The sequence below is a fragment of the Poecile atricapillus genome, chromosome Z (assembly GCF_030490865.1).
Source record: "Poecile atricapillus isolate bPoeAtr1 chromosome Z, bPoeAtr1.hap1, whole genome shotgun sequence".
Lineage (NCBI taxonomy): Eukaryota > Metazoa > Chordata > Aves > Passeriformes > Paridae > Poecile > Poecile atricapillus.
In genome coordinates this window covers 144,508,478-144,533,088 of record NC_081289.1, presented here as the reverse complement: position 1 = coordinate 144,533,088, position 24,611 = coordinate 144,508,478, and the positions used below count along the sequence as shown (strand labels likewise).

The 24,611-nt window shown below is 47.2% G+C and overlaps 1 protein-coding gene across 1 annotated transcript; it reads left to right on the top strand.

The window, feature by feature from the left end:
• The first annotated feature begins 7,944 nt into the window (after positions 1 to 7,944).
• Positions 7,945 to 24,016, top strand: LOC131573474 (tetraspanin-36-like). The gene is made up of 7 exons (XM_058827465.1): positions 7,945 to 8,076; positions 19,431 to 19,622; positions 20,479 to 20,553; positions 21,003 to 21,098; positions 21,704 to 21,856; positions 22,806 to 22,889; positions 23,710 to 24,016. The coding sequence occupies exons 1-7, from the start codon at positions 8,017 to 8,019 to the stop codon at positions 23,794 to 23,796; spliced, it is 747 nt and encodes a 248-aa protein (XP_058683448.1). The 5' UTR covers positions 7,945 to 8,016; the 3' UTR covers positions 23,797 to 24,016.
• Positions 24,017 to 24,611: the final 595 nt, after the last annotated feature.

The following is a 24,611-nucleotide window of genomic DNA, read 5'->3' as shown; positions in this document are numbered from 1 at the left end:
GCTGTAAAGCTTGTACTCATCCAATTAAAACCCAGTGCAATTACTTCTGATGTCAACGATGGGATCCTTGCACAGTCAAACACAGCAGTTTGATTCACAGGATTTACACACCAGAGTATGTGTTATTCCACCATGGCAGTGCTTGAAATGGAATCTTTTGAGTTTATTTCAGTAGAGACTTAATGCTGTCATACTATTGTGACTTAGTCTTTGAGATGTTTGTGAAAGGGAAACAATTTCACATCACTTTCCCCTGAAAACTTGTATTTGAGTGGTGGGAGGGCTGAATTTCTTGGTATTTTGTAGTTTTGCCTAGTATTTTATGGTGTGTTTAATGGGAAATGTTGCCTCAGTCTTAAGATCTACAGAAAACCAGCAATCAGTTTTATGTGTAAGTGTACACACTGCCACCTGTTTAAAATCCAAAAATAAACAGGGATGTGTGGATTCTCTAAAGCCTCATTCTTCTGTGAAGTCCCTCCACCAGCTCTGAGAACATTTCCTCCTGAAAAAGCTGGATTTATTCCAAAGACATTGCAGATGGCTTGTGACTTTAAGTTTATTTTAGATTAATATTTGATGACAAACCAGATTCTCCTTAATTTATAGATGCCGAAGAGGACCCTGATCATTGGCTTTCCTCACAGGGAATGCATATTGCTGTATAGGATATGGGATATGGGATATGGGATATGGGATATAGGATATAGGATATGGTCTGTTCTGGATTGGCTAGATTGAATGCTCTTTCCTGAAACCTCTCTCTAAGGAACAGCCCATAAACTTCATATATTCACAGAACCACAGAATCCCAGGATGGTTTGGGTGGGAAAGGACCTTAAAGCCTGTCCCATTCCAGCCTTGCCATGAGCAGGGACACCTTCTACTCTCCCAGGGTGCTCCAAGCCCCATTGGCAGGAGGGAAGGGGTGGGAAGGCACAGAAGAAGGGCAGCATGTGCTGATGGACCGAGCAACTCAGCAAACCAGAGCCCATTTTCAGGAGCAAAATCTGCAGTGGGAAAATCTGTCAAGGACAGTAGGGCCTTTCTGTTCTTCAAGGAAGTATGAGAAAGTGATTAGTATCAACTGATGGACAATTCCCTCTTTGTGCAAAAGAAACTTTGAACTTCTTCCTCTAGAAGGAATATTAACTCTATTTAAGGGAACCAAAAAATCATCCCTAACAATTTTCAAAAAAGACAATTTTCCCTACAGTGGCTGCCTATTCCCTTTGACTGGGATTGTGGTATGTGCATGAGCCAGTACTTGGGCACACCAGGCCCCTTCCCTCTCCAGGATCAAATGTCCTTCTGTCCTGCAGATGCCCCTGACTTCCCAGGCTGGGGCTTTCAGAAGTTGCCAATTCCTCTCTGGCTCTGAATCCCCCTGAGGTTTCCTCACTGGTCACACTCCACACCATCTCAGATTCCTCCAGCCAGGCTTTCTTGTGATTCTTCCTCCAGGCAGTTTTCAAAGTACTTGCTTAGGGAAACCATGACTCTTGGCTTTTTGTGTCTTTTGGGTACATTTTTTTCTGAGGGATTTTTTTTTTTTTTTTTTTAATGAGGGATTTCCTGTTTGCTCAGATCCACATGACTGGCTGAGTCAGGAACAGGAGAGTCACATAAATATGCCTGCAGTGGCACGATTTGCATCAGCGGCAGAGCTCAGAACTTCTGCTGATGTATTTTAAAAATATAAGTTAAATACAAATCTTCCCCTTACATCACTGTTTCACAGGCAGTACCTGCCAGCTGGCACCACATATCATGGTGCAGAGCCACACAGGCCCAATGTGGCAGGAATCACAGAACCCTGGAATGGCTCTGGTTGGAAGGGACCTTAAAGCCCACCCAGTTCCACCCCTGCCGTGACAGGGACACCTTCCAGTGTCCCAGGCTGCTCCAAGCCCTGTCCAGCCTGGCCTTGGACACTGCAGGGATCCAGGGCCAGCCCCAGCTGCTCTGGGCACCCTGTGCCAGGGCCTGCCCACCCTCCCAGCCAGCAATTCCTTCCCAATATCCCAGCTGGGCCTGCCCTCTGGCACTGGGAAGCCATTGCCTGGCTGCTGTCCCTGCAGGCCTTGTCCCCAGTCCCTGGGCAGCTCTCCTGGAGCCCCTTTAGGCCCTGCCAGGGGCTCTCAGCTCTCACTGGAGCCTTCTCTTGTGCAGGGGAGCAGCCCCAGCTCTCCCAGGCTGGCTCCAGAGCAGAGGGGCTCCAGCCCTGGCAGCAGCTGCGTGGCCTCCTCTGGGCTGGCTCCAGCAGCTCCACAGCCTTCTCATGGCTGGAGCCCCCAACATACACACATATTTTTCATGTACCTTGTGCAGTTTCCCTGAGACAGCAGCCTCATGTCTTGGCTCTCATCTCTCACCACTGTGATTAATTTAAATTCATGCTGGCACTAAATTCTGCAGCCCAAGAGTGCCACAGATGTTTCATGGTGGAGCTTTAAGCACCATTGACTCATCATTCACATAGCTGTGACTCAACATGTGTTCCTGTTGGGTCCATGTGTCTCCCTGTGGAACTTAATGGCAGCAAGATGCAAGTTTCTAGCACTGGCACATAAAATTCAGATAGTCCTTACTATTTATTTGACTGAGCTTCACGGGAGGACGGAGAGTTTTGAGTTGGAGGCCGAAAAGAGCTCAGTGAACTTTTTCAGTGCATGAAGGAGGCAGCTGATGGGATGGGTCTGTGTTTGGCCATGGCTGGCGGTGTCAGCTGTGTGCATGAGTCCTGCTTGGTCACTGTGGTCCAGATGTGGAAGTGCAAAGATCAGAGCCCTTCCCCAACCACATCTGAGCCAGGCGCCGTCTGACAAACGCTCCTTTTTACCCCAAATCCACATGGTGGAAGGGGCTGGGAGGATCAGCTGCTTTCCTCTCTCCACACCAAGGGGCGAGCAGAAAAGATATTTTTCTCCTTCCTTTCTCTCAGCCTTGAAAGAGCAAAAGGTAACCACAAAAATGGAACATGGTGTGAGGGCAGGGTGAATAATTCCAGCATGATTAGGACAGAGAAAAGCCCACTAGTGGATTTACAGTATTATTTCTATAAAGCTGCCTGTGGTCCTTCACTACTTCCCTGCCCCAAGAGCTGATCCATCTAAAGAAACATCTCCTTAATCTCTCTGTGAGCTCCAGGTTTCACCAGGAAGACTGTACATCTCCAGGATGCTTTATCCGTGTTTTGTAATTAGAAGAGAATATCACAGAGAATCTCATCAGGCATCATTTGGGGTTTCACCACCCACATCCTGCCTTGGTTGCTCTCAGTCACCAGTTCAGCAAGTGGGTGAGATCAGCAGCGAGGTCAAAATTCCCCTCCCAGCAAATCAGAGTTCCTGAAGCAGAGCAGAGCATCAGGCTCCAGCTCCCTGCAGGCAGAGCTTCGGGGTTGGGGCAGAGTTACCTGTGTTGGAGTGCTGAGGCGTGGCAGAAATCAGAATTCCAAGCTAGTGACATGGATCCTTGCACAGGAACACTCCAGGGAAATGCTGCCCTGCTGAGTTCTCTGCCAGCACGGGATGAAGAGCCATGCACAGTCCTTCCCTTCCTAATCCAATTCCAGGCAGCAACAATTTCCCTACTGAAAAAATATGCGTATTTGTGGTGGGAAACACACTGTTTTTCATGCCTGAGACAAGAACTGAGTGTGTAGCCCAGCTGGGTTAAAGAGGAACTGAAAGTATTTGAATTTTTCAAACTTGGCTACCTGCTTATTTTATGACATCAATAATTTTTTTTTTTTTTTTTTTTTTTTTTTAGCTAGAAAGCAGTCTCTGCTGACTATAAATTTTCCTTCCTGTTATTTTTATATGAGTCTTTTCAACAGACCCAAATGATTCCAAGAAATAAGGTCATGTACTACAAAGATGTTTCTCTGTCATCCTCACATGCCAGTCATGGGAGACTGATTTTCTGTCCCCACTGCAGTGGGGACACCAAAATGTCCAGCACGATCAGCAGCTGGCACAGCAAAATGTATGATGAACAGGATGAAGGGCAAAATTCAGTAGGAGAATGAGGAAAGGACAGGTTACACAGAGGATTTATCAACTGATGTCTCTCAGATGAACTTGGTGGTGTGGGTTTTTTTTCCCAGAAGGCTTAGAAAGTGAGTCCAGCCATCTAAGAGCTGTTTGCTGTGGGGCTTTTGGAAGGGAGTCGAGGTGCTGGCAGACTGATAAAAAAACACCCCAAAAAACTTGGAAATTACATGCCAGTTAACTTCAGTTCCTGATTAACAACATCAAAGAGACCATGGAATAAGTATTTGGGAAATAATTTGCAGGCAAGAAGAAAATACAGACAAATAACAGCCAACATAGATACTGTATAATATAATTGCACTTCCTTCTGTGATGGGTAACAGGCCTTGTGGGGAAAGAAGCAGTACATTTAATACCATAAGGCTTCTAACATCTCCCTGTGCCCCACAGCACCTTATCCCCATGGTCTGTCAGGAATGACCTCTAGATCCCCCACCCATGGCTTGGTGTCACCTGGGTCACTGTCCCATTTCTTGTTTAAATTTCAGAAATAACCTGGAGAAGGGAACAGAGAGATTTTTATGTGCAGAGCACATGGAGGTGTTAAGGACAAGGACTGCAATAGATACAGAGTTTCCAAGAGACTTTGAGGATTTGGAGGAAAGGGCTGAAAAGTCAGATACGGTGCAGGAAGGACAAGGCAAGGAATGGCTTCCCAGTGCCAGAGGGCAGGCCCAGCTGGGATATTGGGAAGGAATTGCTGGCTGGGAGGGTGGGCAGGCCCTGGCACAGGGTGCCCAGAGCAGCTGGGGCTGGCCCTGGATCCCTGCAGTGTCCAAGGCCAGGCTGGACAGGGCTTGGAGCAGCCTGGGACACTGGAAGGTGTCCCTGCCCATGGCAGGAGGTGGCACTGGATGAGCTTTAAAATCCTTCCCAGCCAAACCATCTTGGGATTCTTGGATTCCATGACACTGGCAGGGATGCCCACCTGGACAGGAGTAATCAGGAGAAGTGGATGGGGAGCAGCTGACTTGGAAGCAGTTCCTTTGGCAGAAATAGATGGTCACGAGCTGGGAGTGAGTCAGCAAGGCCACGGCGCTGCAGGAAAAGGCAGAGAGCCGTGGTGACCTCTTCATTACAACCCTTGGGGAATTCACTGCGTTTCCGGGCATTTCAAGAAAAATGAAGCTTAGTGGGAGAGCATGAGTTCTGTAAAGAATCCGAGCTGACAAGTTATTTAGTCTAGCAGGAGGAAAACAAAATAGAGATATTTTCAGATACGTGTTCTCAAGTGCAGAAGGGGATTTTATCTCTACATTGTGGTTGTCTGGTGGATAAGGAGAAATGTAAAGATCCTTTTCCTATCACATGTTACAGCTTCCAGTACAAACCATTCAGCCATGCTGCTGAACATGCAAGGAATAAATCAGTGGGAAACCTGTTGTTTTTCCACCATGTTTCCTAAACCGATCTCAGACAAGTTCACCAAGTCCATCCAATTTACCCGGGGCAAGAGATCTATGACAGGCAGAAGCTCTGGAAATACAGCCTCCTTTCAGGCTTTATCAGGTTAGGTAGTTATAATTTCCTTTTTTTCCCCCAACTCTCCTCCAAAGCTGACTTTGAAAATTCCAGCTTACTGCTGTTTGAAAATCTCACGTTCAACAGGAACCTCTTGATTTTAATATTAATTTGGTAGGAAATGGTGCAGAATATCATAACCAGGGCTGCTTGTGATGTTTGGGATACTTCTCTATGGGCACATTTTGTTCTCGCAAGTTACTTTCTAGATCACCTTTAACAAAAAAGCACCCACTGTTGATTTTGTTTTGTTTTGAAACAAACAGCATTCAGGAGGTGACATTTTTCTTAAGGATCCTATTTTATTCTCACTGTGAAATTACCTTTCTTTTATTTCTAATTAAGAAGTTCTAGTGAACTAACAAGTGACAAAATTGGAAACAATATTTGGATATTAAAGATAGGGCTTGGTTGGTGTTTTGGTTGTTGTTTCATATTTTATGTTTTATATTTTATGTTTTATATTTAATTTTAAATCAAACATCAAACTTTTCGCTTTCATTTTCCTTCAAACTATTTCCCCCAGATTACCAATCATTCCTGCAAAACTAGGATAAATGGTTTCCAGGTGATTTTGCTTTTTGGTTTTTTTTTTTGCTTTGTCTGCCTGCCACAGTGCCAGGGAAAATGAAAATGCTGATTTTTTTTTTTTTTCCCAATTAAAAAAATACTCCACAATTACACACTATGTTAATATTTTGTGCTGTAATAGAAATTATGATGGCAAAGAGAGGCTTGCTGGTCAGAGAAACTCTATGAGCAGTTCCCAAGTTTTGACTTTGTGCTGATCTTTGCTCTCCAAGGAATTTAATTTTGGATATCAGCTTCACCCCACTTTCTGCATGGGGATTTCTCTTTTCAGCACCTGGCACAGACAGTCTACTGCCTGTCAGAGCAGCTGCAGCTTAAATTCATGGGCTGTGGGCACAGGCTGTCCATAATCTCCCTTTCCTGATTTCCTGCTGGGGAGCTGGTTCAGCACATCCCCTCCAAAATCCATCTCCCCCAGAAGATGCTGCATCACAGCAATTTTTGCCAGGAAAGGGCAGTGGCAGGAAACTCATTATTGCTGCATCCTGCAGCCCTGCCAAGGAGTGGGTTCAGCTCAGTTCAGGCTGCCAAAGGTCTTCTCTGCCCCTGGCTGCCAATCCTGCACTTCCAGCTCGTTTGAAAGAGCACAAGGCTTGGCTGATGGAAGTAAAGCAACACTGGCAGCCCCTGAATTACAATACCTCTCCCTACAACTGTTCAGCCTCACATTCCAGCAGTTGGGATGTACTGCTGTCTGTCCAAACTTGTGTTGTGGAGTCACAGAATCACAAAATGGTTTAAGTTGAAAGGAACCTTAAACACCATCTGGTTCTATCTCTGCCACGGCAGGGACACCTTCCAGTGTCCCAGGCTGCTCCAAGCCCTGTCCAGCCTGGCCTTGGACACTGCAGGGATCCAGGGCCAGCCCCAGCTGCTCTGGGCACCCTGTGCCAGGGCCTGCCCACCCTCCCAGCCAGCAATTCCTTCCCAATATCCCAGCTGGGCCTGCCCTCTGGCACTGGGAAGCCATTGCCTGGCTGCTGTCCCTGCAGGCCTTGTCCCCAGTCCCTGGGCAGCTCTCCTGGAGCCCCTTTAGGCCCTGCCAGGGGCTCTCAGCTCTCCCTGGAGCCTTCTCTTGTGCAGGGGAGCAGCCCCAGCTCTCCCAGGCTGGCTCCAGAGCAGAGGGGCTCCAGCCCTGGCAGCAGCTGCGTGGCCTCCTCTGGGCTGGCTCCAGCAGCTCCACGTCCTTGTGCTGTTGTTGCCCAGGGCTGGGGCAGCTCTGCAGGTGGGGTCTCACCTGAGCACAGGGGCACAGGGGCAGAATCCCCCCTCCCCTGCTGCCCACGCTGGGGGATCAGCCCAAGGCATAGAGCCCAGTTGTTAAGCCAGCACGGATCCATGAATCCGTGTATTCCCACCACTGACCCACATATTCCTGCTGTTCGTGGAGCATGTGACTGAGGAGATTGGCTTCAGACAGACCAAAACAGACAGGCTGGACGGAGGTGAGAAAGCTGTGGGTTAGCAAAGCTGGAAGGCAAATCTGATGTGAATCTCTGTGCTGCAGCGAAAGCTTTTCACAGGTCTTAGTGTAACTTCGCTGGAAAGTTGCAACAGTTTAGGAAAAAAAAAAAAAAAAAAAAAAAAAAGAAGAAAAGGGAAAAAAAAACACCAAAAAAACCCCAAACCGCGCCGAAGTCAACAGTGATTTGCTTTGACATTTGTTCCCGGCACTCCCCACCCCCTGGTTGTAAATCTGCCTGTTTGGCCACGGGGAAACGCGTCCCGTGGGTGGGCAGGGCAGGGCAGGGCAGGGCAGGGCAGGGCAGGGCAGGGGCGGGCCGGGGGCGGCCCCGCGGGGAGCCCAGGAGCGCTGCGGCCGCACAGCCCCAGAGCTGCGCCCGACATGGACTGCGGAGTCATCACCTCCAAGACCGTGCTGCTGCTGCTGAGCCTCGCCTTCTGGGTACCGCGGGGCTGTCCCGGGTGGTGGGCAACGGGGGCTGTGGCAGGGGGACATGCTCGCCATCCCGGGTTTCCCGGGCTCCGGGCTTAGCTGTGCGCAGGTAGCGCGTATATTTCTGTAGCAACCCCCCTATTTTTAAAGGACAAGGAGATTTAGGGGTTTTAAGTTTCTAAGAAAAAAAAAAAACGAGGTTGGAGCTTGTTATTTTTTTGTTGTTGTTTTTTCTTCGAGGCATGTTTTTAATGTACCCGGCTTTTTAGTAGTGTTTTTAATTAAAACAGTTTGCAACCACGTTTTGTGATCAGAAGCAATTGGAGCCGCTTGGTGAGGACATTTTATAAGGGCTTTCCTCCATATTTGGGGTGAGGAGATTTTTTGGAGGAAATCTACTGAGAACTTTGTTCCAGCTATGTCCTTGGCACAGTTACGGCTTTCCAAACCACTTCCACGATAATTATTTACAAGCAAGTGAAAAGATGAGGGTGTTTTTTATGCTTTTCAGCCTAACCCTCGCTGGTTTGGGGGTGTTGGCATGGGAGGCTGAGGGCACGGCTGCCTTGTGACAGTGACAGCAGGGCCTGGGGCTGTTCAGAAGAGCTGGGGATTATTCTGGTGAGCAGGCTCGGGCATTCCCCCTGCCTGGGGAAGTTTGGAAAATCCCCAGCAGCACCATCAGCCACCCTGGGACTTGTGTGCTGCTGTCAAGGAAGGGCCCCTGTCGAACCTCACGTCTGTCGGTGCCATGGGCTGGGGGCTCACGGCTGCCTTGTAGCACCTGGGTGTTTTCCAGACGGGGTTTTGCCAGGGATGCCTCCAACCTGCCAGCAACAGCGAGGGCCTGGAGCTGCTCGGCCCGGGCTGGGGCTCAGCTTGGCAGCGCCCCTTCCTCTGGGTGTAATGGGGGCCCTTCCTGAGGAGGAGAACCAGAGCTCTCCAAAGAGAGATGCTACAAGAGGAGAGGAAAAATAAAGTGAAAGAAGGAATACTCGAATTAATCCCTGGGGCCTCGTGGGGTGTGGTGCCGTTTTATAAAACATGACTCGCTGCTGGCTGTGGTGAGGAGCTCGTCCCCTCCGTCCTGTGCCTCGTTTTTGGAGGCCTGGCACAATTTATTGCTAAATGTGCTCCATGTGACTCCTGAGCCACTGGCACAGATGGAGCTGCAGGCCGAGTCACTGCTGCACACCAGGTAACATGATCTCAACGTGTCTGCTTGGTTTCTGGTGATTGTTTTGTTGTTTGTTGTTTTTTAAGTAGCCACAGAGAAACATTGCAGCATCCCACTGTTTGTATGTGGAAAGGCCCTGAGCCTCAGATCAGGCGTACCTCAGGTTAGCATCATTGCTTGGCTTTTTAAAAATGAAACAACAGCCTTATATCCTCATAGAAATGTCTCTGGTACTTTTTCTTCTGCTGTAGGAGAGCTTGCTAATCGTGATTAGGTCATCTGCATCCATGGACTGTCAGTAAAGATCCTCCTTCATGTCTGTGGCCTCTGAATTTGGGGTGACCCAGACCAGCCCTTTGGGTTGTTTTTTATTCCAGTAGGAGCAGTGCAGCCCAGTACCTGTGGCATCTAGATGCTGCTGCCACCATTATGTGTGGTAATCACATTCCAGCAGCAGAACTGCAGAACCTGGAATTCTGGTTTTGGGAGGGTGGAGATGGAGGGACTGATTCTTTTATGTTCCTTCAGAACATTTCTAACAATCAGGGCTCTGTAAGTACAAGGCTCCAGATGATTGTGAAAACACAGGATTTGCAAAGAACGTTAGAGTCCTTCCCCAAGGAGTAATTCATGTCCAGACATTGCATGCTGCAGATCTTTCCCAGCTCAGAAGTGATTATGGAAAATAATTCACCACCTGCGTAGTCAGCAGATGGTGCAGATGTGGTTGTTTGACAGAAGTTATTACTTAAGAATATCCTAAAAAGGCAAAAATCCTCTCTTGGATTTCTGATCGTTATCGTGCGGAGTGGAGGAAGTCAGATCTTCCACAATGACAAATCGGGGCTTCCTAAACGAGGTGAAAAAACAGCTTTTCTCCTGAGCACCAGGCTCAGCATCGTATGTGCAGATCATTCTGTGGGTGAGGGATTTATGCATAATTCCCCCCAAAAAACTCAGTGATTAAAGATTATTTAATTAAAAGGCTACCACGGGTGGTGCTTCAGGCTGTGGGAGTTCTTCCCACCTCCTGTTCTACTCTTCAGCACCTTCTAATTAGCTGCAAGTGTGTGGTTGTTTTGGTAAGTGGGTGTTGGCCTGCTCTAGGTGAAGACTGCGATGCAGGTTTATCTCATGGGACCTAAAAGAGGGAGAGGAAGGGTTAGAGCAGACCATGACTGTTCTTGGCAATGTGTTTTGAGAGGACTGGGCTGGGTGGGATGTAATGATGCTCTTTTTGAAGGAGAGAGCTGAAATGCTGGGATTCACTTCCTGTGCCAAGGGAAGAAACTGAGAGTCTTAAAACTAGATGGAAGCACTGTGCTCCAATATTTCTGTCCAATGTGCAGTAAACACCTTCCCAGGCTGCTTTTAACCTCAAAGCATCCAGCACCATGTCCTTGCTTGCCTTCAGCTTCGTTGTCACTAAACAGGTCTCCACCTTCAGAGGGTGTTTGGCATCCACTGGTGGTCCTGGGGACTGGGAGATGGACTTCCATCATCCTTGTGGGTCCCCTCCAACTCAAGGTACTCTGATTCACCACCAATGGGCTACTTAGATGTTCCTGCAGTGAAAATCCTGCTTGCCCAGATTTCCCATTCACTTTTAGGCAGAAGTGGGCACATCCCCAGCTTCCTTGCTTTACTTGCCCAACAGAAGGGAGAAGCATAAGGACAAGTTACTGCCCGGGGGCTTTAGCAGGACCAGGGGATTTGAGACAGAAGCATTTGATCTGCTGACAAGAAGTGCAGTCCCCTGCCATGGACAGGAACACCTTCCACTAGGCCAGGTTGCTCAAGGAATCACAATATTGCTGTGGTTCACTTTATGTAGTTTTTAGTAATTTTAAGGTGTAAACTTACCCAGAAGAAAAATTCCTACATGTGTGAATGGTTTAAATTGCTCATGCCAGTAATGAGTACTTGGGGAATGTCTAACTGAAGCCTCAAGTCAGAGAGAAATCTGGATACTTTTAGTGAACAATGTATTGAATAGCAAAGATTGCATTGAAGAAGGGAAGGCAAAGGGGGGGGGCTCCTTGGGAGCTGGAACAAGGGTGATTTTTAAGGTCCCTTCCAACCCCAGCCATTCTATGATTCTGTGGTTTCTAGCTCGTTTCTGAATGGTGAGGGAAGAGCAGCCACATGATGCAGAGTGGTCACAGGATGGGGCTGATGCTGGGGCTGGGCACTTTGGTGTGATCCTGTTGAGCATGCCTTGAAAGGGTAAAGTTTCTCCGTGTTTTTAATTTCTCTGCCCAAAATCAGGAAGCAGAACTGAACTGACTTTCAGGAAGATGGGCTCTGCTGTTTTGCATAGGGGCCTCAGGGACTAAATTAAAATGAAGATGCTGGCGCTGTGTGTTCAGCACAGGGGAAGTGTTGGGACAGTGATGCAGATTTGGAGAAACAACCTCAGCCAGACTGTCCCCAGAAGTCCCTGTGGCTGTGAAAGGATCCACTGGATGGCTGGGCTGCGTATCCATCCCTAAAGACACTTTGATCTCTTTAAAGGTGTCACCAAAACCAGAGGTCTGATGTTGACAGGCTGAGAAGGCCGGGGTGATCAGCCTGGAAATGAGGAAGTTGTGTGGAGACCATGTAACAGCCTTCCAGAGTCTGACATAGGGCTACAAGGAAAGCAAAGAGGGATTCTTCATCAGGAGCTGTAGTGGTGGCAGAACGGCTTCACACTGAAAAGGGGAGAAATTTAGGGCAGATATTGGGAAGGAATTGCTCCTGTGAGGGTGCTCAGGCACTGGCATAGGTTGCCCAGAGAGGTGGAAATGTTTCAGACCAGGCTGGACAAGGCTTGGAGCAACCTGGGATAGTGAAAGGTGTCCTTGCCCATGGCAGGGGGTGGAGCTGGATGAGCTTTACGGGTCCTTCCAACACAAACCATTCTGGATTTCTGTGATTCCATGTTGTGGAAGTGTGTGTGGCAATTACAACGGTTCAAGAGGTCCCATTTTGGTACCTCTTTAGCAAGATTTAGGATTAGCTCTGCTGTGATTTGGGAGCACCTTGGTTCAGTTGCAGGGTCTGATGTCTGAGCCTGGAACAGCTGATCGAGAAACTGGGGTGGTTCTGAAGGCAAATATTGAACTACAGGGTGTTTTGTGTCCAAACAGGCTGCTCAGATCCAAAACTGCCTGGCAAAGGCTGAAAAATCAATCCATGCTCAGCTGAAGTCAGACTCCCTGCAAGCTCATGCCCTGCAGTCTGTGTATTTGGGGAGAATACAAGTGAAAATGAGGGTTCTGACAAGTGAAAATGGGAGTTCTTCTCTCTCTCCTCCTCCTGCTGCCTCTGTGATTGTGATTAACAGCAGCACCCTAGCTGCAATGCAGGGGTTTAAGCATTAGAAGTTGCAGAGATTGGGGCAGGATTCCTTGTTTGGCACTGCTGTACAGTGTCTCTGTGAGGACATCCCACCATTTGTTGGCTTTTAGGGATGGGAAAATAACCTTGGAATTAGGTTTTTGGAACAGAAGAAGACGTGCTAAAACAACTCTTAAAGTGGACATTTACTTAAAACAGCTTGAAAACAAGCCCACTACACCCAGAAACCCCTCTGACTGTGTGGTTTTGCGGCATGTAAAAACTGCAGGAAAATGTTAGTCTGGGTTGGGGATTTTTTCTCCTCAAAGAGAGACATAGGTTTTCAGAGCCTTTTGGCAGCTGCTCATTGTTTTCATTTGAGAAAGAAAAGGAAAAAGCAAGTGCTTCCCACCGTACCCAGCACACAGCCTGAGGTGTGTTTTGAAGGCAGGCTGAAACATGCCCCGCAGTTGTACATCCCAGCTGAATATTTTGGTGTAACAGACTTTGATGTGTCTGCTGTGGCTTGGTGTTAAGTTGGCTCAGAACAGTTGTCTGGGCTCTGTCCCACCTCTGTAGCTCACGTGAGGAAACTGATTTGAAGGTTTTAGTTTGAGGGTAATGACTAGCATGAGATTAACAGGAATTTTCTCCTGGGGCTGTTGGTGCTGCTGGAATCAAGGGCAGCCTGGTGGGAGCACACGGCTTTGGTGCTTTTTGCTCCAATCCAGAACCAACTTGCTGAGTTCAGTATTTTTTATTATTTTGTAAACCAGTATTTTCACGATGTGAGGATCTGAGGGAACACAGCAAGTTTGCATACTAACAGGAGACCCCATCCTGCCTCCAGCCCTGGGCAACAACAGCACAAGGACGTGGAGCTGCTGGAGCCAGCCCAGAGGAGGCCACGCAGCTGCTGCCAGGGCTGGAGCCCCTCTGCTCTGGAGCCAGCCTGGGAGAGCTGGGGCTGCTCCCCTGCACAAGAGAAGGCTCCAGGGAGAGCTGAGAGCCCCTGGCAGGGCCTAAAGGGGCTCCAGGAGAGCTGCCCAGGGACTGGGGACAAGGCCTGCAGGGACAGCAGCCAGGCAATGGCTTCCCAGTGCCAGAGGGCAGGCCCAGCTGGGATATTGGGAAGGAATTGCTGGCTGGGAGGGTGGGCAGGCCCTGGCACAGGGTGCCCAGAGCAGCTGGGGCTTTGGTTGCTCTTCTGTGACTGTCCTTGCCCAGATGATGCTGTCAGTGTGCCCAGTGACAGGACCAGTGAGCACAATCTGGAGCACAGGATGGTCCCTCTGAACATCAGAAACCTTTGTCACTGTGAGAGTGACCAAGCAGCATCACACTCTGTGAAACCAGAGAACACCAATGTGGCAATACCTGATTTATCATTTAGAGAAATGAATACTATAAGCAGGGTAGGAAAAGGTAACTGAAGCCAGAAAGTCCCTTTCAGCTGGCAGAGTTTTAAATCCAGGATGGGAGAAGGGACAGAAAATTGTGCATGTGGGATGGGAGGTGCTGAGATGGGATCACTCATTGCTGGGAGACACCAGCTTTGCCTCGGGCCAAGGGAGAGCCTCAGGTCTGGGAAGTGCCTGGTCCATGTCAGCCAAGGGGAGTTTTAAAATGGTTAAAATGAGGATAAAATGAGGAAGGCTTTCTCAAAGGTGCTCAGTGCCTTTCTTTTCCTCTAAAGTCACTAGAAAACCTGTTCCCTCCCTGAAAAGAGAGTAGTGCAGCAGCCAGGGAGGACTTGAAACTCTGGTAGTGAATGGGAAGAATAAATCTTGTAGTACAATAAATCAGCAAGGGAGCCAGATACTGATTCCCTTTGCCATGCAAGCTGACTGTTGGGTAATAAAATACCTTATTTATGGAGGAAATGTGCAAAACCTTTCAAGCAGAAGATTTACCTGTCAAGGTAAATCAAAAACACTTCTTGTACACAGAAAAAAAAGCCAAAAAACAAAGACATGGAGTATCTTCTGTATTAAGGAGAGAATGGGCAGCTGTAACTGAGACCAGTGTTTCTGGGGGGTGATTCTAGATATGAGAGGCATGGGGGCACCTCAGTAGTAATAATTGTAATTGCCAGTGTAATAATTGAAGATGACATATCCCACTCTGAAAATCCCACTGAAACTGCTGAAAAGGTGACAGCATCCCAGTGAACATAGGTGCTGGATGGAAAGGCAAAACAGCAGCATCAGGTGTTGCTCTGGGTGAGGAGCCCTGACTATGCAAAGATACTGGTGAAAAAGTGGGATTTGAGCCTTAAAATTAACTCAGGCAGCTCTGTGAGCAGACTGTCTAATGATGAATTAGTTAGCAGTGGCTCAGAAAGGGTTCGTGTGGACATTCATAGTTCTTCCAATTTGTCTTTGCAGTAATTTGCTGTAGAAGACAACTTCTCTTACTGTGTCATGAAAAATGGTATTATTTATCTTACCTGTCTTTGCCCATAAAAAGTTAATTATACAGGACAAAGTCCAGCCAGTCTGAGTTTTGTGCTCTGGTGGATATTAGTGCTGGCCCAGGGAAAGCCCCATTGCACAAAGGAGAAATGTCTTTAAGTCTCATAGCCTCAATTTTTACTGTAAAGAGGCTGCATCTTGCTGGACACATAGGGTGAATTCACCCTGTTCTTAAGCTTCTCCTTTTAATACTACAGTTTTGTTACTCTGCATTTTTAATTTTCCAGCCTTTTAAAAAGCAAGTATTATACAAGCTTATGTCAGTTTACAGAAACAGACCGAGTCATAGAATCAACACTCTGAAGTGGGAGGATGCTGGGAGAAACCTTTTAAAAAGTACCTCAAATCCTCCAAGCAGCAGACACTGCCTTTTAACATCACGGTCGGTAGTTTGTCTCCTTTGCTGTACCTTATCTGGGTTTGGCAGGGGACAAGGAAGGCTGTGCTAATAACTGTGAATGAACACTAACCTCTGTTCTCAGCCATCACATAAGGCAGGCTTGTGAAAACAGAGAAGTAAAGGTGGAAAAGCACCGGTTCTGCCCTCCTGATAGCAAAAGAAAGGTAGATGTGTATAGATACATATATATACATAAATATATATATATAAAGTGCATGTATTTCAGAGCAGTGGTATAGAGGAAGCTTTAAGCAGCTCCTGCTGTGTCTGTGATCAGGTGGCATGAAGTATTTGCATGGCTATGAGCCTCCTGAAAAGGGTAGGTGCTTATGGTCATCAGCATATAGAAACAGTGGAACGCAAAGAAGCTTGTTGTATTTTTAAAAATACATAAAACTGGTGTTTCCCAGCAGCTGTCCTGTTCTGCTATGTGATACAGCCCAGGCTTCTGTTTCATGGGCAGGATTCACAGAATATTCACAGTGTGTGTGTGTTATGTGACTGGGAGCCCCCCTTGTTGTTTTGTGCACTCTGTGCACCTGCTTCCCTGGCTCAGCTAAGCATGGAAGAGCTTGGAGCCCAGGCCCTGCCCAAACCTCAGCCTGGGAAAATCTGGTGACTGTCACAGCTTGGCTTTCTTCTCACTCAGCCTCAAGAAGTTCACTTTTTCACGCTCAAATAGTTTTTCTGCTTTCTGGCCAGGGTGAAAGCTTGAGTGGTTCTGGCCTTAGGTCCTTGAAGGGTGCGAGGCATGGTGGGTGAGGCAGCAGAGGCGGCTGCAGCTCTGTTGCCCAGCTGTGAAAAAGGGTTTTCTTGCAAATTTTCCTTTCACCTCATCTCGTCACCTTGTCTTAAGGAAGTCGTGAGCATTGTAAAGAAACTGGAGTTTCCTGCCGGCCTGGTGAGTCAGCTGGGGCTGCATGGGAAGGACAGGGTCAGGTGTGGGTGTTGTGCTGGCTGTTGGTGGCCCAGGGGAGGTGTTTCTCCTGTATCTGCCTTGAGTCACTGTCTGTGCCCTGCTGGGCACTGGACCTGCCTGCAAGTAAGCTGCCAAACAGGAGACTGACCAGAAATGTGAAGAACAATAACCATTTTTGTAGTGTGAATTTCTTGGCATAATCCTAGCACCCTTGTGTATAATTTTAGATGGGTTTGAGGAGGTGGTTGTCTAATCGTGAAAAAGGAGGTATTTGATCTATTTCTCCTCAAAAGTAATGACTCAAACTGGCCTTTGTGTTTGTGGGATTGTTTTTATCCTTGAGATCCAACAGAAATCTAATCAGACATACTTTGAGATCCATCTTTTTCAATGCAAAGGACTTGTACTTCTAGAGAAGTACATCGTAGTACATCATCATCATCATCTTAGGTCTAAGAATAGGCTGTAGGTTTTGTGATGTCGGGGTGAAAAAATCTCTCCAGTGGATTTTGAATTTTCCCTCAGTTCTGGAAAGGCTTAAGGGAAGAGCTCTGATTTAAGTTCTAAAATATTGTTCATCTTTGCTTTCAAAACTTGTCTCTGGGACTCACCTGCAAAAATCATAGAAGAGATCATTTGCTGTGATGCCTTCTATTCCTGAGCAGCCCTGCTCTTCAGGCTTCAGGATTCTTCCCACTGAACTAAAAATCATGTGTGAAGTTGTGCCATTATCTGTGGGGTAAAACATCATCTTCCTTTAAGTCTTTTCCCAAAGACTTCTGGGTTTGCCTCATTACACTTCCTTTTTCTGCTTGGAAGCAGAAGCTTGGAAATTTTAGTAGACTTCTTGCAGGCTGTGTTTTGTCTCTGACCAGAAACAAGGCAATCCTGAGTATTGCAATGAAACCCACTGTGAAACTGTTTTGTATTTGAGGTCTTTGAACTTAACACTAGACCTTCTGGTTTTGTCTTGCAGTCATGGAGCTTTGCTGGTCCTGGCTTTAGGGGCCTTCTGTGAATTGGCTTAATAATTTTTTTTTTTTCTTAATTCATGGCAGCCTTTTACTCCCAGCAAGGCTTTTTTAGCTCCCCACAGCTGGTTGGTCTTTAGCAAGTCCTGTGCTGCTTCCTTTGTATTGTGTGTTGAGCACACTGGAGATGGATGGAAAATGAAGTACGCATGAAAAATTAAGAATGTTTCTCCACCGTGGTGGAGAGGGACTTTGGACAAGACACTAGAGTGACAGGGGGAATGGTGTCCCACTGCCAGAGGGTGGGGTGAGATGGGATATTGGGAAGGAATTGTTCCCTGTGATAGTGGTGAGGCCCTGGCACAACTTTGCTTGCCTCTCCATGGCTGTCCTTGCCCAGATGATGCTGTTTCAGAACAGAGAATAGGTGCAAAGACACGTGCATCCAGCCTTCCAGGCCAGAAATACAGGATACACTTTCTGAGTCATGCACCTTCATTCTTTTTGTGCCACTGAAGGCAAAGGAGGATGAAGGTGAGGTGTCCTCACCTCCACCTTCACTGCTGCTGCCATTCCAAGAACTTCTTCTGTCCTACTTTCAGTTTGGGAACAGAGTGTTGGAGGAGAAGGTGAGGTTCCTCCTCCTCAAAACCTCACTCGTGTGGTGAACTGAGAAGGCAGTGGTGCCCTTTGAGATAAAGTGGTCTCATCCTTTCCCTGCATCCCTAAAAAGGGGTGGCAGGAAAAAGCCACAGCCACCTGCAGACATATAGGAAATAGGAAATAGGAAAGATATTTTCCTCAGTGGAAGGAAAAATGAAAGGAAGGTTGAGGAACCGCTTTAATCATTAGCATATCTGAAAACCCGGTGCATGTGGAGAAGAAAAATAACTTGTTAAGAATTGGTGGTCCTGTTCCTTTTCCTGATGTAATACAGATGTAATCCTGATGTAATACAGATCCCACCTGCTGTATCTGAGCCCCAGGGCAGCAGGATCTTGCAGGTCATGTGCTAAATGTCTGGCTTCATCACTTAATTCTGGGGTACAGACAGCATCCAGGAATGTGAGATTATGGGATGGGAGCTGTCTAAAACAAAGGATGTTCCTGCACTTGGAAGTAATTGAAGGGCAGGCAGCAGACCTGGCTGGAGGGTAAAGAGCCAAACAAGGTAAAGGAATTAGCAAGTCCTAGCTCCAGCACAAGGAGTGTTTCATTTAATTAAAACACACAGTGCTGGGGAAGCAACAAGCTGCTCCAAGGCTACCTGATGAAATCCTGCTGTGACCTGTTGAAAACAAACCAGCTTCCCTTAAGTTTCCAGAATGTCAGTACAGAGGGTGCTTAATTTTCCTTGTGCTGCAGGATTACAGAGGGTGGATGAGCCATCCTGACTCCCGAGAGAATTTTTTTGTGGCATCAGTGAGGTTTGGCAGGGCATGGCTGAGTCTTTTGGTGGTGTTTCCAGGGCTGTACCCAGTCCAATGGGTAAAAGTATTTGGTTTCCAGGGCAGCTGCCACTGGTGCACTCTACTTTGGCTTCAATCAGCAAAACATCCCTCTGGGAGAGAGACTGTTTTAGAGGTTGCAGAAATCTGTTTCCTTTTCTTTCCCTGAAAAGGAGGGATTCTGTTTTGCTGAGACTAGGTACGTTTGTGCCTGCCTTAGTGGTTAATGCTGTCATCAGAGTGCAGAGGATGAGTCCCCCTCCCCCCCCCCCCCCCCCCCCAAAAAAGAAAATAAAAAAGCCCCAAACCAGCAACTCACTGTGGTGATCTGATTCCTGCAAGTGCAGCCTTGGGTGGGATGTACTCGACCCTGGGTAGGCAGTGTGAGTATTCTACAAACTCCAGCCTTTTGGCTCAGCTCCAGTGGTGCCTTATTAGCAGGGGAGTGATATAGTGAATTTCCTCTTCTCTGTATTCAAGTTTGAATGCATGGCTAGATTAGGTAATAGTTTCAGTTGCAGCGTTTTTTCATCTAGTTCTTTGCACACTGTAGCCATTACTATTACTGTTAATTACTATTAGAAAACAATCCATGATCAGTTTCCAGGTCAGAGGCTTAATAAATAACTGCTAATAACTTTATTGCATTTCAGGCGGCAGCTGCAGGCCTCAGCTATGTTGGGGCGTACGTCATCAACACCTACAAGAACTACGACAACTTTCTGCAGGACAAGTACGCGCTGCTGCCAGCCGTGATCATTATTTGCGTGGCCGTGGTGATGTTCATCATCGGGCTGCTCGGCTGCTGCGCCACCTTCCGCGAGTCTCGGGTCGGCCTGGGGCTGGTGAGTGGCACGTCCGTGTGTGTCGTCTGCCTCCCGCTGGCAGGGGAGGTGCTAGGCTGCACCTGGGGAGGTGAGACAGAGTGAAAGGTTGTTGTGCTGCACGCTGCTGAAGCGCTGCTTGTTTGTGCTGGTCACCTGCAGCTGAGCTGCTCGGATTTGCCCCAGCTCACTCAATGAAGATGAGTGCGGGAAGCAGCAAGTCTTGAGGAGCGAGGTGGTGAAGAACAGGAGGAAATACAAGTCAGATGTATATCAGTTTTTCTGCTGACTTTAGTCCTCTGAGTGCTGAAAGTATGCCTTGACTGCTCATAGAATTACTTTTAAAAATCCAGAAAGTTTCACTTAGAGTAAGTTCATGCCCCAAGTCATGCCCTGAGGGCAATGTGAGCCCACAAGCAGTGCACAATGTACCTAACTCAGCTGCTGGTTTATCCGTGTGCTCTCCCCTTTGACATCCATCCTGTGAAGTGCTCCATGGGCTCTTCACACAGGTCATGTCATAGTTCAGGATCAGCCACAGTCACCCCAGCCACACGCAGGAATTCCCGAAAGGTTTGGGTTGGAAAGGACCTTAAAGCTCATCCATTTCCAACCCCTCTTCCATGGGCAGGGACAGCTTCCACTAGACCAACCAATACAATCAGGTTGCTCCAAACCCTGCCCAACTGGCCTTGAACAATTCCAGGAGTGAGGCATCCACAGCTTCTTCTATTCTAAATTATTTTCTGGGAACTACTTCGATTGGAGAGGCAATAAGAGATAGTGATTGCTGCTGTAAATTAATGTGAAGTGTATTGTGCAGTTGAATTCAAGTGCTGTGGGATTCTTTCTTACTGTCTCTCTTCTTTATTTTCAGTTCTTGGCCATTATCCTGATTATCTTCATTGCAGAAGTGTCCGCTTTTGTCCTGGGATTCGTGTACAGGGAAAAGGTAAACAAAGAATTAGCATCTCTGTCCCAATATAAAAGTAAAAAATAGATCTCACATTGTTTTATCATTCCAATTTATCTGTGTTTTTTTACTTCATCCCTGTCTTGCAACCTGCAGAGCAAATGGGAATGGGGCTGTCTTTGTTGGGAACACGGTGAATATATAAAATACGTGGCAGATATCACAGCAGTCTCTGAGTAGGATTAAACAGTTGCTGATGCTCCCAGACGGCTTTTCCATCAAGGGTGGCAAGCTTCTACCCAGGAACATGATTCTGGCTAAGTGACACCTGAATTTTGTCTAAAACATTGCCTGATTTTTCGTATTGCTAATTTTCCCCCCTCAGTTTTTTGGGATACTTTCATGATGCATCTTTTGCAATTTCCACCTGATAAAATTTTCAACTCTCACATTAAAATTGTCTGCATTGTTTTTATCTCTCTAAACAGGTAAAAACTGATGTGCAAGGTACAATGAGCTCAGTCTTTGAGAAGTATGATGGCAAAAACCCAGAGTCTACAGTTGTGGATTACTTGCAAGAACACGTAAGAAAACATTTAAGCATTGTTTGGAAAAGAACAGTTGGGTCCTAAACAAGGAATTTAGGCTGGGAAAGGAGGGGAGAGGATGAGTATCCTGGAACCTGGCTCTGTGTTTAGCATCCAATTCTCCAAGGCAGCTGAGGGTGCTCCTCACTTTGCAGAGCTGGTGTGTTCAGGCTCCAGGTGTGAAGTTCGTATAGTAAGGGACGGGGTTGATAGGAGTGACATTTGCATCAGAGCAAATAAGTACATACGAATAACTGCTGCTAAGAACACTGCTCCATAAAATAGCGAGATGATGGAAGACTCTACCCTGACACTTGTCACCTTCCTTTTGGAGCTTTCACAAAGAATAAACTAAGAAGGATGCAATAAAGTGTGAGGGAGACTGATTTATTATGTCTATGATTTTTTTCCTGAAGCACCACTGCTTGTAAATCTGCTGCAAACTAGTGGCAGCTCTGGCTCACTATGCCTAAGAGAGGTTTAACTCAACATGGGAATTCAGATAGGAACATATCTACTTATATGTATATAATGTAACTAGTAATAAATACGTATAATCTTACGTAATAGTAACTGCTGTGTAACTGTCCTGTGTTGGGTAGCTTCACTGCTGCGGGGTTAAGAACTACAGTGACTGGACGACCACGCAGTGGTTTAATTCCACTGGGAACAACAGTGTTCCCCAGAGCTGCTGCCAGCAAGAGGCTAAGAACTGCACAGGGCATCTGGATCAGCCGCAGGAGCTCAACACACGGGTGAGCATGAGGGGCTCGGTTTCACAGCTGGGCCATGTTCATTTTCAGCCAGGTGGAACTGTGAAGGGAAGCACGCCAGGCAGAGTTTAGGGATATGCCCATAGCTGTAGTTGATTAAACAGATCCGGGGCGGGGGAACACTCATCTGGGATTGATCATGCTGAATGTGGAGGATCATGATGCTCTGAGGGCTGGAGCCCCTCTGCTCTGGAGCCAGCCTGGGAGAGCTGGGGCTGCTCCCCTGCACAAGAGAAGGCTCCAGGGAGAGCTGAGAGCCCCTGGCAGGGCCTAAAGGGGCTCCAGGAGAGCTGCCCAGGGACTGGGGACAAGGCCTGCAGGGACAGCAGCCAGGCAATGGCTTCCCAGTGCCAGAGGGCAGGCCCAGCTGGGATATTGGGAAGGAATTGCTGGCTGGGAGGGTGGGCAGGCCCTGGCACAGGGTGCCCAGAGCAGCTGGGGCTGGCCCTGGATCCCTGCAGTGTCCAAGGCCAGGCTGGACAGGGCTTGGAGCAGCCTGGGATACTGGAAGGTGTCCCTGCTATGGCAGGGGTTGAACTGGATGATCTTTGAAGTCCCTTCCAATCCAAACATTCTGTGATTCTGTTAACCCAGGCTCTCCTGTCTGGGGCATAAGCCCCTAAATTGACTTTTATAGATACCATTGATGGCCTTCTGGCTCTGAGTTTTGGGCACTTGTTTAAGTGACCTGAGCTAGAGGAAACTGAGATGCAGCAAATGTCAGTAAATTGCAGTTTGTCAGTGCCTCTCCTTGTGCAGAAGGAATTAAGCCGTCAGGTCTGGAAGACAAGAATGGAGTTCCTCAGATCTGCAGCACTGGTTAAACAGGACTTACCAGGCCCTGATTCCCTGGCAGAGTTGGGAAAATAATAAAAACCTCCAGCTGGATGAACACCTTTTAATGTGTTTTTACCTCTGTCTTTCATGGCAGGGCTGTACACAGGAGCTGGAGTCTGTCCTGCAGAGCGTTATCAGCTATGCCATGCTTGTAATCCTGGGGTTTGCCATTGTAAAGGTAAATATTCCTGTCTCTTCCCCCACGGAAAATAGTAGTCTGCCCTTGGATCTTGGGTCTTTCTCATCTTCAGTGTCCTAATAGCCTCAGCTTTCTTCTGCCTCTGAAATAGACTCAGTCATACGTTCTTCACTTGTGTTTTTCCAGCTGTCTCTGTTTCATCTGCCTAACAATGATGGGAGGGATTCAAAAGATAGTAGGGGATTTGGGATGGAAATTCAGAGTGGAATCCATTTATCATTGAGTCAGAGAATCCCAGGATGGTCTGGATGGGAAGAGACCTTAAAGCTCAGCCAGTCCCAACCCCCTGCCATGACAGGGACACCTTCCAGTGTCCCAGGCTGCTCCAAGCCCTGTCCAGCCTGGCCTTGGACACTGCAGGGATCCAGGGCCAGCCCCAGCTGCTCTGGGCACCCTGTGCCAGGGCCTGCCCACCCTCCCAGCCAGCAATTCCTTCCCAATATCCCAGCTGGGCCTGCCCTCTGGCACTGGGAAGTCATTCCTATCACTTCTTGTCCAAAGGCATACTTAAATATTTTGGAGAACTCATTTTATCCCAGAATAATCCTAGCCTTTCACTGAAATTTTCCCCGTGGCAAGATAACTAATATGAATGTGTTAATGGGACAAACCGAAGAAGAAACACTCAAGCTGGAACTATTACTGGGAATTGGTATGCAAAAATAACACTTTCTGTAGATGTATTTTTAAATCAAGTTTTTTTTATATGATGAAATCATCTGCTGTGTAGGTGTTTAGTCTGACTACTGAAACAGAAATACAGCAGGACTAAGTCTCTTGTGCACTCCCTCTTTTCCAGTTCTTCGGCATGCTGAGTGTCTGTGTGCTTACTTGCAAGAAAGAAGAAAGCGGATATCAGCCTCTTTACTCAGGGGTGTTTGCTTAATAAACTGAAAAGAACAAAGTTGATTCCAGATGATGAAACTGACTTGTGATCACACCACAGTTTTCTGAAATGTTATGCTAAGTTCGGACCTGTGACTGCAGGTAGCACCAGGTGGTGTAGTAGGCTCCAGAAAGAAACTTTCTTCTGACCTTCTTTCTTCTGCCCCAAAAACATGCAGCAGAAACTTTGTACTTTAATCAATAAACTGGTGGAGACCACAGGAGGGGTTTCAGTTGTCTGCACAAACCCCAGGTTATTTTCATGATGTTGTTTAAACAACAAAACAAACTTCTGAATGCCAGGTTTATATACTCTTCATAGGCACGGGGATCTGTAATGTTTTTTCTGGATCTAATTGTGCAGCTTTGGGTTTTTTTCCCCCTTTCTTGTGTCATGTTGTAATTCTGTTTACTGCAGAGGTTGTTAGTGCAAGACACAAGCAAGCAAGCAAGTTTAAAGTCTAGAACGAGCATTTGTGTGGTTGGTTGGAGCAGCCAGCAAACAATAAAAGCCCCAGGTTTTGAGCTTTGGGGCTCAGAACTCTCTCTCCCTCTTTGGTTTGTTTTTAATCTTTTAATTACTGGCATTAAAAAATCCTTATGAAGCAGGGCTTTTGAACATTTTCTTCCTCCTTTTTCTGTGGTTTGCTTGGGGGAATTAGTGCTGCATTTCTGCCCTGACCACACTTCTCTACTAAAATGTTAAAAAGATGCATTCATGTACAAAGCAATTTCAATAACCTGCTGTAGCGCTGCTTTTGCACATTTTCAGTTCTCCTTAATTCTGCTGGACACAGCCACTTACTTCTTGGATTG